Source organism: Lolium rigidum, chromosome 6 (assembly GCF_022539505.1).
Source record: "Lolium rigidum isolate FL_2022 chromosome 6, APGP_CSIRO_Lrig_0.1, whole genome shotgun sequence".
Taxonomy (NCBI): Eukaryota; Viridiplantae; Streptophyta; class Magnoliopsida; order Poales; family Poaceae; genus Lolium; species Lolium rigidum.
The window spans coordinates 58,642,169-58,654,859 of record NC_061513.1 but is presented as its reverse complement, the minus strand read 5'-3'; the positions used below and the strand labels follow the sequence as shown (position 1 = coordinate 58,654,859).

Genomic DNA, 12,691 nt, shown 5'->3' with positions numbered 1-12,691 from the left:
CTTATGCACAGCTTCATCAAGAAATTTTGTTGTCTGCAAACCAAAAAAAAAGATGGGAATTTTTTTTTAAATGGCGTCTTTTACCGCAATAGATGGGAATTGAACACAGCTTGATCGATCACAGTCTGTTACTTGTCCAGTTGGTCCTGATCAACGTTTGCTACTTATATCCGATGATTCGAAGTTTGGCCAATTATTAGGTGATCATGTGGTGAATTAACATCATAGCTGGAATAGCTCAGTTGGCTAGAGCGTGTGGCTGTTAACCACAAGGTCGGAGGTTCAAGCCCTCCTTCTAGCGTTAACTATTAGTATTATTTTTGCTTATCCTGTTTTTAGCCTTTCTGAATTCGGCTCTTCTTGTGAAATAAAAAATTCCATTGACATCCAAAAACCAAATATTCCCTTGTCATCCAACTTCATTGGCTACGGTACAAATGTGTCTCCTTTCACAATGCTCTATTTGGGCTAGCTTAGTGCTAAACGACTTGTAGCAATCGCAAATTCTAGAACATGCGCTTTGCAATAATAGTGCATTATGTGTACTCTATCGGAACTGGAACTCTGTGCGTGTGGTGTGAATCGATCCAGGGACTAACACGGTCATGTTGTTTCGCATGGCCAAAATTTTGGAGCCCCTACATTTGCTAGAGTTGTTAGGATTTTTCTGTTGTGAAGTGTATAAGTAGATTGCCTAGCCCTTTCCATCAGTTCGGACTTTTGGTTCAAGTGGCTAGTGCATGAATCTTAACATGGTATCAGAGCCCCAGGTCTCGAGTTCAAATCCTGGCTTTCACATGGTTTTCGCAATTAAGCCTAAAAATTGTTGTTGCCCCGGTTTTCGCAATTAAGACTAAAAATTGTTGTTGCCCCCCTCTTTAGCCACCGCTCGATGTCCTGTTTCGGTGTGCTCTTCTTCTTTCACGTGTTGACTTTCTCTTCTCCCGTCACACGCGAGTGGGGGTGTTGTGAAGTGTATAAGTAGATTGCCTAGCCCTTTCCATCAGTTCGGACTTTTGGTTCAAGTGGCTAGTGCATGAATCTTAACATTTTCGAGTAGCCACTCTTTACCTGGGTGTTCCTAGCAAATCCTTTCAAGTAGTATATTGTTTCGAAGTCAGCTTTTTGTGGATTAAAAAATCCATTGGGCATGGATAAATTCTCCAATGCCATCCGACTTCGTGGCCTATGGCACAAATGGGTCTCCTCGCACAACTCATGGTTGCACTACTATGAACACAATCAACGACTCTTCTCGAGTTCCACATATCATCATTGGAGATGGCACCACAACAATAATTTGGAGGTTCTACATTTGTTACATGTCAGTATTTTTGAGTAACTCTTTTTAGTTGATGTTTCTAGAAAATCTGCCAAGTAGTATACTCCTTTCGACTCATATTACTTGCCACTAGTATGAATGTACATAGAGAATATGTCTAGATACATCTATATTGGTGGCACCTGATATGAATAGGAGGGAGTACCATTTTTAATCTCAGATTATATAATAGAATTGTGAACTTTGCCATTGTCCGTGTCCAATGAATTTCTTGACATTCAAAAATCCATTATGGATGGACAATTTTTCTCACTTATAATCTGGCATCGTTGGCTATGGAACGGATGTGTCTCCTAGCACAAGTCACTGTGCTCCCACACCCCTACCATGAACATGAATAATGGATCTTCTCGACTAATACCCATCACCATGGGAGATGGCAACATGCATGTCAAAATTTTGGCTTCTACCGTGGTTAGACAAAATAAGGCTATTACACTTGGAACCTCTAGTATACTTATGTCGCATCCAAGAGAAATGCCTTGACAATGTTCCAAGCTATGCGGCACAAGAGGATGATGTAATTCTTTAATCTTGACCTACTAATCGAGCATCATCTCACGGAATATGTCAAACTTTCTCATTGGTTACAATCTAAGAATATCCTTGTGGGTGTTACAGATGGCATTTACTAGTTGAAGCTTAAGTGCAAAATATTCTTCAAGCTCAGCTTACCAAAAATATCCATCTCGTGGAAGCCATGATCTTTTGTCTCGAAGCTCTTGGGCCTAACAAAAATTGCAATTTTTTGCTTGGGTTTTGTTTCAAAACTGTTTTTTAAAGGCCGGCCGTCACGTAAAATGAGGGTAGCCGCATGATCCATATCGGATGAGGAAGACATGAGTTGCAACTAATAGTGGGTGATGTTATGAGAATTAAGTTAATTCTTGGTGAATCGCATCTATTTTTTCCGGTCAGCCGAGAATTAACTTAGAGCTTAGCCAGCTCTAGGATCGTCGGATTTCTATCGTAATGGATTCAATTGCATATGACGTTGTAATTGCTGCCAAGAGTTTCGAATTGCGCATGAATTACAACTGAATTAATGTTTGTCCTAAGGTTAATCTAAATCTCGTATTTTCGATCGCCCTAGAATTAGTGTTTGGTGTAGATGGGTTTTGTCCTATGTGGGCAGCCCCTATAGCCCGCAATTTCCCACTGGTCGTGTACGTGTCGAACACACATGACACATACCCAACTTTGAGAGTCTTACTCCACCGTGTGTTGGCTTGGTCGGGAAGGCGGCTCCACGTTCCAGACTATGAGACATAATTGATTGGACACACATGTCCTCTCTCTCTCTCTCTCTTTGCGTGTATTTCTTTTCTTGCGTCACCTTATTGTCTTTTTTCCATCCTGTCGACTTCGTGTACAACCATCCGGGAGAGCAGGTACCGAAACTACATCCGCTGAGGTCCTTTACCAGGAAACGAGCGATAAGGTTTTGGGGAAGCTCCTTGGTGCGACTGCTCGCCTCTATCCAGGTTCTTTGTTGCCGGCTTGCTGCTTCCTCATCGGCATATTTCCTCATCGACTTACTTCCTCATCAGCTGAACGAGTACTCGACAACTCCGCTTGACTCAGCTCGAAATCGCCCACTAATGAGCCAACCCAAGTTGGGTTTTTTAGCTTATTAAGAAAACAAGGTCAATGATCCGAGTTGTGAATACTCGGTAAGCTCGTTACTAGCCTTGTGCTGCTATGCTAGCAAATAGACTAGTCAACATCAAAGAAAACCCAATGCTAGTACTAGTAGGCCAAAGAAACATGAACACTCAAGTAAATTCAACAAAATTTACACAAAGAGGCTTAGATGATGAACCATCAGTCTTGCACTGCTCTTACTCCACAATGAATTGATTACATTCTACAGTTGTTTTAATGAGCTTATCAAGCTTATCGAGCCGGCTCGAATACTTACGGAGTCGTGCCATTTTGAGGTTTTAAGCTTTGTGATGTTAACGAGTTGAGTTGAGCAAGTCGAGTTGAGTCAAGTTGACTGGATATTCACGCTACTACTCACGTAGTCACGTGTAACCAAAAAAAAAAAAATCACCCCGAGCAGATTCGCCAGGCCACCACGACGACCACCGCCGAGACGGCGGAAACACAACCACGTCCGAATCCGGGCAGGATCTCATCCGCAACTTGCAACGCTGCAATGCACCCCAACTACCGCGATATCGAAGCAGCACTCTCCAAATTTTTAAACAAGGCGAGCGAATTAGCTCCCGAGACGCGAACAAACGGCAGCTGCGACGGCCAGGCCGTACCGAGCCGCATCATGGCCGCATAGGCGCATACTCGTCGCCGGCATTCACCCATCCGGCCGTCCGGCCGTCCTCCTGAGATCGATCGATCGGCGTCCGTGCTGGCGTGTCGGGTCGACAGATGATATATGTGGGTTTCCCCCTCGCCCCGATATCGAAACCGCATGATGGCGGCAGCCCGCCATGGACAAGGAATTACTCGTGCTCCGCGATCTTTACAGCCTAGCCGAGCTCCCCCTCCCTGGAGCATGGAAGCGCAAGCAGATCAGCAACTAGCAGTGCTGATTCTGAGATGGTGTCACCTACCGCCCAGGACAAGCCCGGCAGCAAAAGCGAGCGCCCGCCGGCCGGAGTAGTATTATTATTGCTCTACGGCGGGGGTCCGGCCGGTTGGGTTAATTAGCCGGGCAGTGGCGTTTGCCATCATCATGCCATGTCCAAAAAGAATCAAAGGCCATGGCCGATGGCCGCAGCCTTTTCTGGGGTTTCTGTCGCCGCCGTGCAAACTCATCAAATCAACGCGAACGCCGCACCGCCGTGGAGCCCGTTTGGCGCGGCGATTAGCGACGGGTGATCATGGCGATCGATCGGTGGTCGAAAGAACCAATGAGACAATTATTGCTAATCCCCCTCCATTAGGGTTCGCTGGTAGATCAATTTGCCCCTGTGGGCTTTTGGATGAGCATAATTGCGGCCATAATTACCGCCATGAGTGACCATGATGGGACTCACTCGACAGGGCTCGGCAGCAGTACGTGTCCCCCTTCCTTCGATCCACGCATGTGGATGATGGGTGCAGCGTAAACGAAATCGAATGCCAAAAAGATGATTGTATCGTAGCCCACTGTTTGCTTGCTCCTGCACCCGTTTTCTCCCATACATAAGAATATTTCTGCTGTCCTGTACTCATGCTACTAAACCGTGCAGCTTAGTCACACGTTAATTAGATAATTAGACACTACTAGTAACTACCACGTGCTTGGATAACTGTAGTACCTAATTTGAGCGAGACACAATCCGATCGGGTTGTCGTGTTTGGATCTCCTCGTCAGGAGCAGATCAATCTTTCCTGATCTTAAGACGCGAGCCTCTAGACACTTATCACATGCCTGCATTACAATAACCCCGCGATTAGATCACGCGAGATCACGGCTTAGGAGGCTGTTGGCTCTCTAGCTAGCATCTCCGGCACATTTTAAAAAGGGTTTTGTTTACAGGAACCACATGTGTTTGTTTAACTGTTTATTAAGTATGCTTCTTTCGCCAAGCAAAAGGATCAATGGAAGCATCACATTCTCCAAGATCCCCACGGCCGGCGTCCTAACCGCCCATCCTCCAAAATCATCCCCCCCTTTTGCCAAGATTTATCCATGTGATTAGCGATTGCATATGCTGCTCTGTTGATATGATATAAGATAACAGCAACACGGCTTGCTACCTAGCTCCTTCACCAGAGTGTATCACATTGGTGGGATGGAATCAAAGCGTCGTTAGATAAAGAGCAAAGGAATATATCGATCGATCGAGTGGGCAGAAACGATTTGCTGCTAATGCCAATCTTAGTCAAAAGCGCCGTCCGACATATGGGGGCCTTGAGCATCATTGTGCTAACTGATATGAGCACCAAGATTATGTAACAAACTTGCAGTATGTTTCAGTCGCTGGATGGAAATTTTACACTCTGTGCCATTCTCTTTTCGAGATTGTTTTTTCTACACCCTCACTTTGTTTAGAGATTTTTAGTGTAGCACAAAAAAGTTTAGAAAAAATCTGCACATTGTTGTAGTAGAAAAGTTATATTGGTATGCTAAGTTTGAGGTTTGATGTGTGTTGTGCTATTTGAGAGAAACAAAAAAAAGACAAATTTGATGAATTTTATATTTGCAAACCACCGATGGATTTTATATTTGCATAGGTTTGCTATCACGTGTTATTTTGATGTACAAGTATAAAATTTTATTTTGGTTTTTTATATTTTAAAATTTTGGTTTTTTATGCATTTTTAATAATAAGCTCATATGCACCTAATGGTGCTTTGGCTCATAGGTGCATATGAACCTATTATAAAACATGCATAAAAACAAAATTCAAAATTCAAAAAATTGTGAAATAAAAATTTTGTGTATACATCCGGATATTCTTTATTCACAGACAAGATTTCGGGAAAAAAGAACATCTTGTGTGGCGTGTGTAAAAAGGACAAAAAATGTTCCGCGAATAGTCACGTTGGAGCATCCAACAGAATTTACACAGACACAAAAAAATGCTCCCCCCCCCCCCCCCCCCCAAAAAACTTGTGTACGAACATAGAATGTCTAAATGTACATGTGGGATTTGATTTCAAAGTCTTTTTGAAATTTTGAAATTTTTTTTCATTCAATGGGTCGATATGCACCCCTGATCATAATTGGATTTCCCTTCACTAAACTCCGCTTTCTGTAGATTATTGTTGTGAATTAGTGTCAAATTAAAAAAAATAGAAGTGAGTCGAGGTGTTGGTGTTATGGTGCTCTGCTCAGCTCAGCTACAACTTTCTCTTTTCGGATGTCACAGTTTGTCCACATTAACTTCAGATAAAAAGAGGAGCTAAACAGCGTCTAGGATGTTGAAAAATCATGTTCGCAAAGCCAGTTCATAGTCAATATTTTGGCTCCCAGGCAGGAAGTAAACAATAACAAAAATCATATATATAAGTTAAAAGTTCAAAATAAATTGTGGCTCCCAAAAGACAAAACAACTCAGTAATGCACTCCACACTTTTATTTTTGTGTGGATCACATTTGACAATATATTTTATATATGTACTCGTATATCTTCTCATATTCGTTTTACATTTAAATAGGAATTGATTGTTTTCTAAAAAGCTATATAAAGCTCGGGATCTAAAAAAAGTTCACCCTGAACCTTATGGGATGCACACAAGCAATAAAATAAGCACTATTAGGGGTTACCAATCTTACACCGCTTCAACGCTTATCTGTTTTTTCTTCAAAATATAGCAACTGGAAGCATGCCCTCTGTAAAAAAAAATCTACTCTGTCAGTGTCACAAAAAAAAGCCTTTGCAAGGTTTGTTAATGTTATGCATAATGTTATGCGATGCCGGAAACACCGAAAAGTCTTTTTGGATACCGGGCCCTAATGCTCCCTTTATTTTAAAAAAATCTAAGGTTTCAGATTTTTTTTTAACAAGTCGATATGTAGTCAATGATGTTCCTACTAGCATATAAAACCACAACACTATATTTTTAAGTTACATGCTACACAAAAATGACAAAACCTGGTAGATTTGGAGTTATCAAAATAAGTACTATTTACTATACTCAAATTCATTTTTTTCATTTTTGTGCAGCTCAAATTACAAATTATTTCAAATTGGGATTTCACACGTTGTAGAATACATCATTGAATACACCCAAATTTTTTTCATAATTTATAGAACTTGTAGAATCGATTTTTAGAATTTTTAAAATAAAGGGGATACTAGAGGTCAGGAGCTAGAAATCTCTACTTTGTAAACACCAATAAATTTAATTATATGATTCTAGAAGGAGTTTTCTAGACAAATCGTTACATAGGATTTTCATATTTTTAATGATTGATATATTCATAATCCAAATCTTAGAAGTTTGACTGGAGGCATGTGCAAGACAAAAACTTTTCGTAATACAGGGTATAGTGTGTATATATATATCAGAAATAAGGCAGGTACACCGCAACAACAACAAAAACAGTAGCAATACAAGTATACAACACAAGACAGTAAAAAAACAGATGAGGGCACTTCACTTGGGAGACATAATTTACAGGCAGTAACAAACAGCGAGAGCAGTGTCGACATATGATCGTGTAGATTAGAGCAGTATGATCGTGTAAACCCTGCAATGGCTGCCGCGCGCGTATCATCGTGTCTACTGCTCCATCTACCGATTGTTTCCGCAATAACGTGCACGAGGCAAGTTAATGCAGATGTTTCAGCGTGTTAACAAGGCGGGGACACAAAGCGCAGAGCTTCGTCGCCGCAACTTAATTCGCTGCTCAGACAGACCGGCACCATGCACGCTTCCCTCGTGCATGTCGGGCGATCGTCCCTCCGACGCCGTGCACGAAATTTACTTCTTCAACCGCCGGCCGTCGCTGACAGGCAGGCCAGGCCGTGTTTCACCCGCCAGATGCAGCTGCCATTGGCCAACTGGGTGAAAAAAATACCTGCTGAATTGTACAAAAAAAATTCGGTCAATGGTTCCGTGATGAAATTTTCATGGCTGAGCTAGATTCTGAAGTAAACGATCTGTCGAAGAATTTGGGGTAGTGGCGCTGCCAGGATAAGAATTGCATCTCTGAGTTGGAAAGGAAATAAAGGAGGGAGGAAAGGAAGGCGTGTGAGATAGAATCGAATAACGCAGCAAAAGCTAAGCTTGAGATTTCAGGTAAGGTGATGAGATTGATGGTACTAAATATCCGGCCGCAATGCTTAATTAAACCCTGAATCGTGACTGATTCAGGCAATGGTTCTGTGTCGATTTTGAGTGTGCAGATGTCCTTAGGCTGGAAAATGAAAGACCAACATAATTTTCTTTCAAAAAAAGGAAGTCATTATTGGTCAAAGCGCATCTTAACAAGCCTAATAATTTGATTTTGTTTATTAAAATTTATTTTTAGTTATAGATTCAGTTCTACTTTTTAGATAATGGGCGCTTTATAACTTACAGAAGCAATTACACTCGGCATCTGCATAACCAGGATGCACATAGCCGTTTATGAGTCTCAGAACCAAGTATCAAAAAGATAAAAAGGCATAATACATATCGTGTCGATAAATGTAAAACAACTAAGGGGCAGGTGGAGCTTCAATCCGTAGATTATGCGGCCACCCATTTCTGCAAAAGGTATCCCTCGCCGCATCCTCCAATCGTGTACAGACCTCTATAAATAGATCGCGGTTCTACATTCGTTGAAGAGGTGACCACAAACGGAGAATACCGGTACATCTGCATATAACCTGCAAGATAGAACAATTTTATCGTTAAATATCTTGTCATTTCTATATAGCCATAGCGTCCAGATAACTGCCGTCGCACCCACCATGAGAAGCAATCTAAACCATAAATCGATACCATGAAGCAGATTTAGTTCTATTAATTATAGTGGTTCAAATTTTAATTTTGTTTTTTTTTGCAATTTTAGGATTAGAATGTGTAAGAGGGTAGCTGCACACTCTGTAATATACATTTGTTGGTACTTTTTCGTGCGATTTTGGGTGGACTTTAGTTGTTTGCACATTTTCGAACACAAAATTACAAAAAGTTTGCTTTGGTAGATTTTTAGGGTTTTAACTATGCGACTGGGTAGTTTGCACAATTTGAACATTGAAGTTGCACATGATTAAATTTGTGCAAGCTTGGTCTACGAATATGCAATTGATTTCTTTGCACATTTTGAAGCTTGAAGCCGCACTATTTTCATGCAAATTTGGGTTAAAAAATGTGCAATCCGGTTATTGTAATTATGTAGTTTGGAATTCCATATATATTTTCAGTGTAACGGGGTAGTTTGCACATTTTGTCCTATGTAGTTGCACATAAAGGTCTTGGTTTTTTTAAGGGTGTGACTAGTTCTCAGTCGACTAAGAACTAACTTCATTCTCGTTTAGATGATCTCACTGAATCTCAGCTGCAACCCATGTTGCAATTGATGACTAGCACGGACCATGAAGCAAATCTAACGGTCCGGAGCATTTTTCTTAGTTGTATTTCTACTTGCAACTAAAAAAATCTCTGTTGCAACCCTTAACTGAAAAAACTCAGTTGCAATCCAACTTGCAACTCATATGCATGAATCATGATGCCATCAAATGGCGTAGGGATAGCAAAACAACTTTTATAAAGCAATTCTAAATTTACACATATTTTAATTTGGTGCAATTTAAGCTTTAAAAATAAAGTCTCAGAACTGCATACTTGGAGCCTAAAACTGCACGGTAAAAAAAGTGATGCATCATAATAGGTATGGAATTTTTCCTTTTCTAACTTTATTACTACTTTGTGATTTTCCTTTTTACATTTGTCTAATTAGTATGCGTGTTTACCGAGGATAACCATACGACCATACTTAAGTGTGGGGGAAGTAAATGGGCTCTAATGTACTCGCACTGCTTTATACTATTACACCACATATAAAGTTTGATCAAAGATAAGCTTTTGTAATCTTTGGCCAACTGTTGAGGGTGCAGAATATATAGTTATTCTACATCTATCATATATGTTTGCAACAGTAAATGATTTTTACGTCACATAAATTTTCTCTTACTTCAAAAGTTGAGTAGAACATAAGAGAAAATATGCATGGCATAATTCTTTGTTTACGTATTGTACAAAATATGTTTTATTTGGTGTTTTTACTATGTAATGACTAGTACAATGTGTTTTTATGTCCATTTTTGTTGTTATGAGTCAATATAAAAATAATTATTTATACACAAAAACATAATTTTATGAACATAAGAACATAAAGATACGATGGGTGCAAAAATACTATATTGTGTCACGGTATGAATGATGTTATTTTAATTTGTATAATAGTAATATATTTTTACGTAGTCAAACTTGGCAAAGTTAAACTTTGACCAAAACCTTGGAGTAGTATGAAACAGAGTGTGGGTACTGAACATTCAGACATTGTTTTTTTTTAAATAAAATCTCAACTGCTAGCACACAAGTGACACAACCCATGACTTGACTTTTTCTAGAAGAGGAACCCCTAAACATAGTACCTCTGCTAAATATAGGTAGACAGCCACGGAGTAAACAATTACTAGGTAAAAAGCAGTTTCCCAACAACACCACGCAAAATACTGACATCTTCCGGAAATAACGCAACTCAAAGCACACCACTCCTCCACTCCAGTCCAGTGAGCCGCACCGCACCGCAGGGACCAACACGCGGAGCCGTACACACAAAACCTGCTCACTCTCGCACGGACAAGGCGCAAACCCGAGCTCGTTCGCTCCCGCGACGCGAGAGGGGCGCGCGGGAGGACGACAGACACACACACGACCCAGCAAAGCGGGCATCGGGCAACAACCATGGCTGCCCCAACCTCATCATCGCCCTTCTCCCCCTCCTGTAGACACCCATCATTGCACTCCACTCCCCACCCCCCCATCGTGTCTGTCGTCGTGTCCCTCCCTCCTCCTAGCTAGCTGCTAGCCCCCCTCTTCCACTTCCTCTCCTTCGTCTTCCTCCTGCACCTCGCGCGCGCGGGCGAGCCCTATATATACCCAGCCGCGCGCCGTCAGCCTCCGCCAGCTCGGTCGATCCCAGCCAGCCTCACAGCACAGTACTCTGCTCTGCTAGCGCGGACTTCACTGCGGAGCCATGGTGAACGCCTTCTTCACGACCCTGGCGCGGGGGCTAGACGAGCTCAGCGGCGGCGGCGGCGGGCTGTCGTCGCTGCCCGCGCTCCTCCGGGCCGCGGCGCTGCTCAGGGGCCTGCACTCGCAGCTCACGATGCTCGTGGGGCAGCTCCACCTGCCCCCCGGCGGCCGGTGGCTCGACGAGTACATGGACGAGACCGCGCGCCTCTGGGACGCCTGCCTCGCCGTCAAGCTCGGCCTCGCCGCCGTCGAGCGCTACTGCGCCGCCGCGTCCTGCGCCGTCGCCGCCCTCGACGACTGGCTCCACGACCCGTCCCCGCTCTCCACCCGCCAGGTTGGTGACTCCTCGCCAACTTTACTCGAACATCATTCATCTGTCTCGTCTCCAGCAATAATTATGATTTTTCTTTCGGAAAAAAGAGCAGTAATCATGAATGATCATGTCGACTTTTTTTTTTCTCCTATCGTTCCTTTCTTTCTGTACTGTGTGTGATGTGATCCAGTCCTGTACGTGTGGCTTCTTGTTGCTCTGTTTCTTGGCACTCTGTCCGTGCACGCTCTGTTCTAACCTGATCGCGCAATGGCAACAGGTGATGAGGGCGCTCTCGGCGTCGAGGAGGGAGGCGATGGCGGCGGAGGAGGAGAACCGGGCGCTGTCCGAGTCGAGGATCGCGCCGCTGTCGCTGCAGCTGGACGAGCGCCGCGCCGCCGACGCCAGGCTCTGCGGCTTCAACGGCTTCCGCGGCCTCCTCTACGCGCTGCACAACGCCAGCTCCCTGCTCCTGCTCATCCTCGCGGGCGGCGCCTGCGCCTCCGGGTCTCCCTGCTCGTCCGCCGACGGCGCGGACAGCGCAAGCGGCGGGTTCATGGCGTCCATCGCGAAGCTGCAGAAGAGGATGGCGGAGGAGGCCTGCGACGGCGCCGCGGCGGGAAGGACAATCAGGATGGACGAGTTCCGGAGCGCGCGCGCTGCGGCGGAGGCGGCGCGGGAGGAGGTGGAGCGCGCGGCCGCCGCAGCCGCCGCGGGCGGCAGCAAGCTGGTCGACCAGGACGGGGCCGTGAAGGAGAAGGCGGAGGAGCTCAAGGCGTGGGTGGAGGTGCTCCGGGCCGGCACCGACGGGCTGGTGTGCCAGCTGGACGACTTCCTGGACGACATTGTGGAGGGGCGGAAGGAGCTGTCGGACCTCTGCAGCCACTGAACCTCCACGAATGATGATGATGGTTCCTGGAATCTTGTCGCCTGCCTGCCTGCTCGCAGTCGCAGCGCGTGGTGGACTGGTGGTAGTGTACAAGTAAAGCAACGTCGCTCGACCCATAATAGTACGTAGCCGTAGAGGAAGGACATGTTTAGCTAGCAGCAAGAAGTAGTAGTGGCAGTGCCGGTCTGGGGATCGACGGAGAGTGTGGATGTCGCAGCATTTTGGTCAGGTCATCATGTTGTTGCTCCTTTCTTGCCATGTCTCTCTGCCATGAAAGGAGAGACATGATGAGGAAGATGGAGAGATCTTTGTTGTTGCAGGGGCAGCACAAGCAGTTGGGGAACGAAAGGCTGCTTTTTGTTTGCTCGCCTGGAGCTGGAGGTTGGCGTGTGTCGGACTGTTGCTAGCTAGGTGGTGTCTCTCACTCAGTCAGCCAGTCAGTCAGTCACAAGGGCGAAAGAACTGATGGCTCAATTTTTCTTCTCCTCTCTGCACTTTTTCCGGT

At 44.3% G+C, this 12,691-nt stretch overlaps 1 protein-coding gene and 1 non-coding gene across 2 annotated transcripts; both read left to right on the top strand.

Moving 5' to 3' along the window:
- The first annotated feature begins 227 nt into the window (after positions 1-227).
- Positions 228-301, top strand: TRNAN-GUU. The gene has a single exon. It is a non-coding gene; the product is annotated as a tRNA-Asn (tRNA).
- A 10,411-nt stretch (positions 302-10,712) lies between these two features.
- LOC124668517 lies at positions 10,713-12,588 on the top strand. The gene is made up of 2 exons (XM_047205639.1): positions 10,713-11,321; positions 11,578-12,588. The coding sequence occupies exons 1-2, from the start codon at positions 10,989-10,991 to the stop codon at positions 12,184-12,186; spliced, it is 942 nt and encodes a 313-aa protein (XP_047061595.1). The 5' UTR covers positions 10,713-10,988; the 3' UTR covers positions 12,187-12,588.
- The last annotated feature ends 103 nt before the right edge of the window (positions 12,589-12,691 follow it).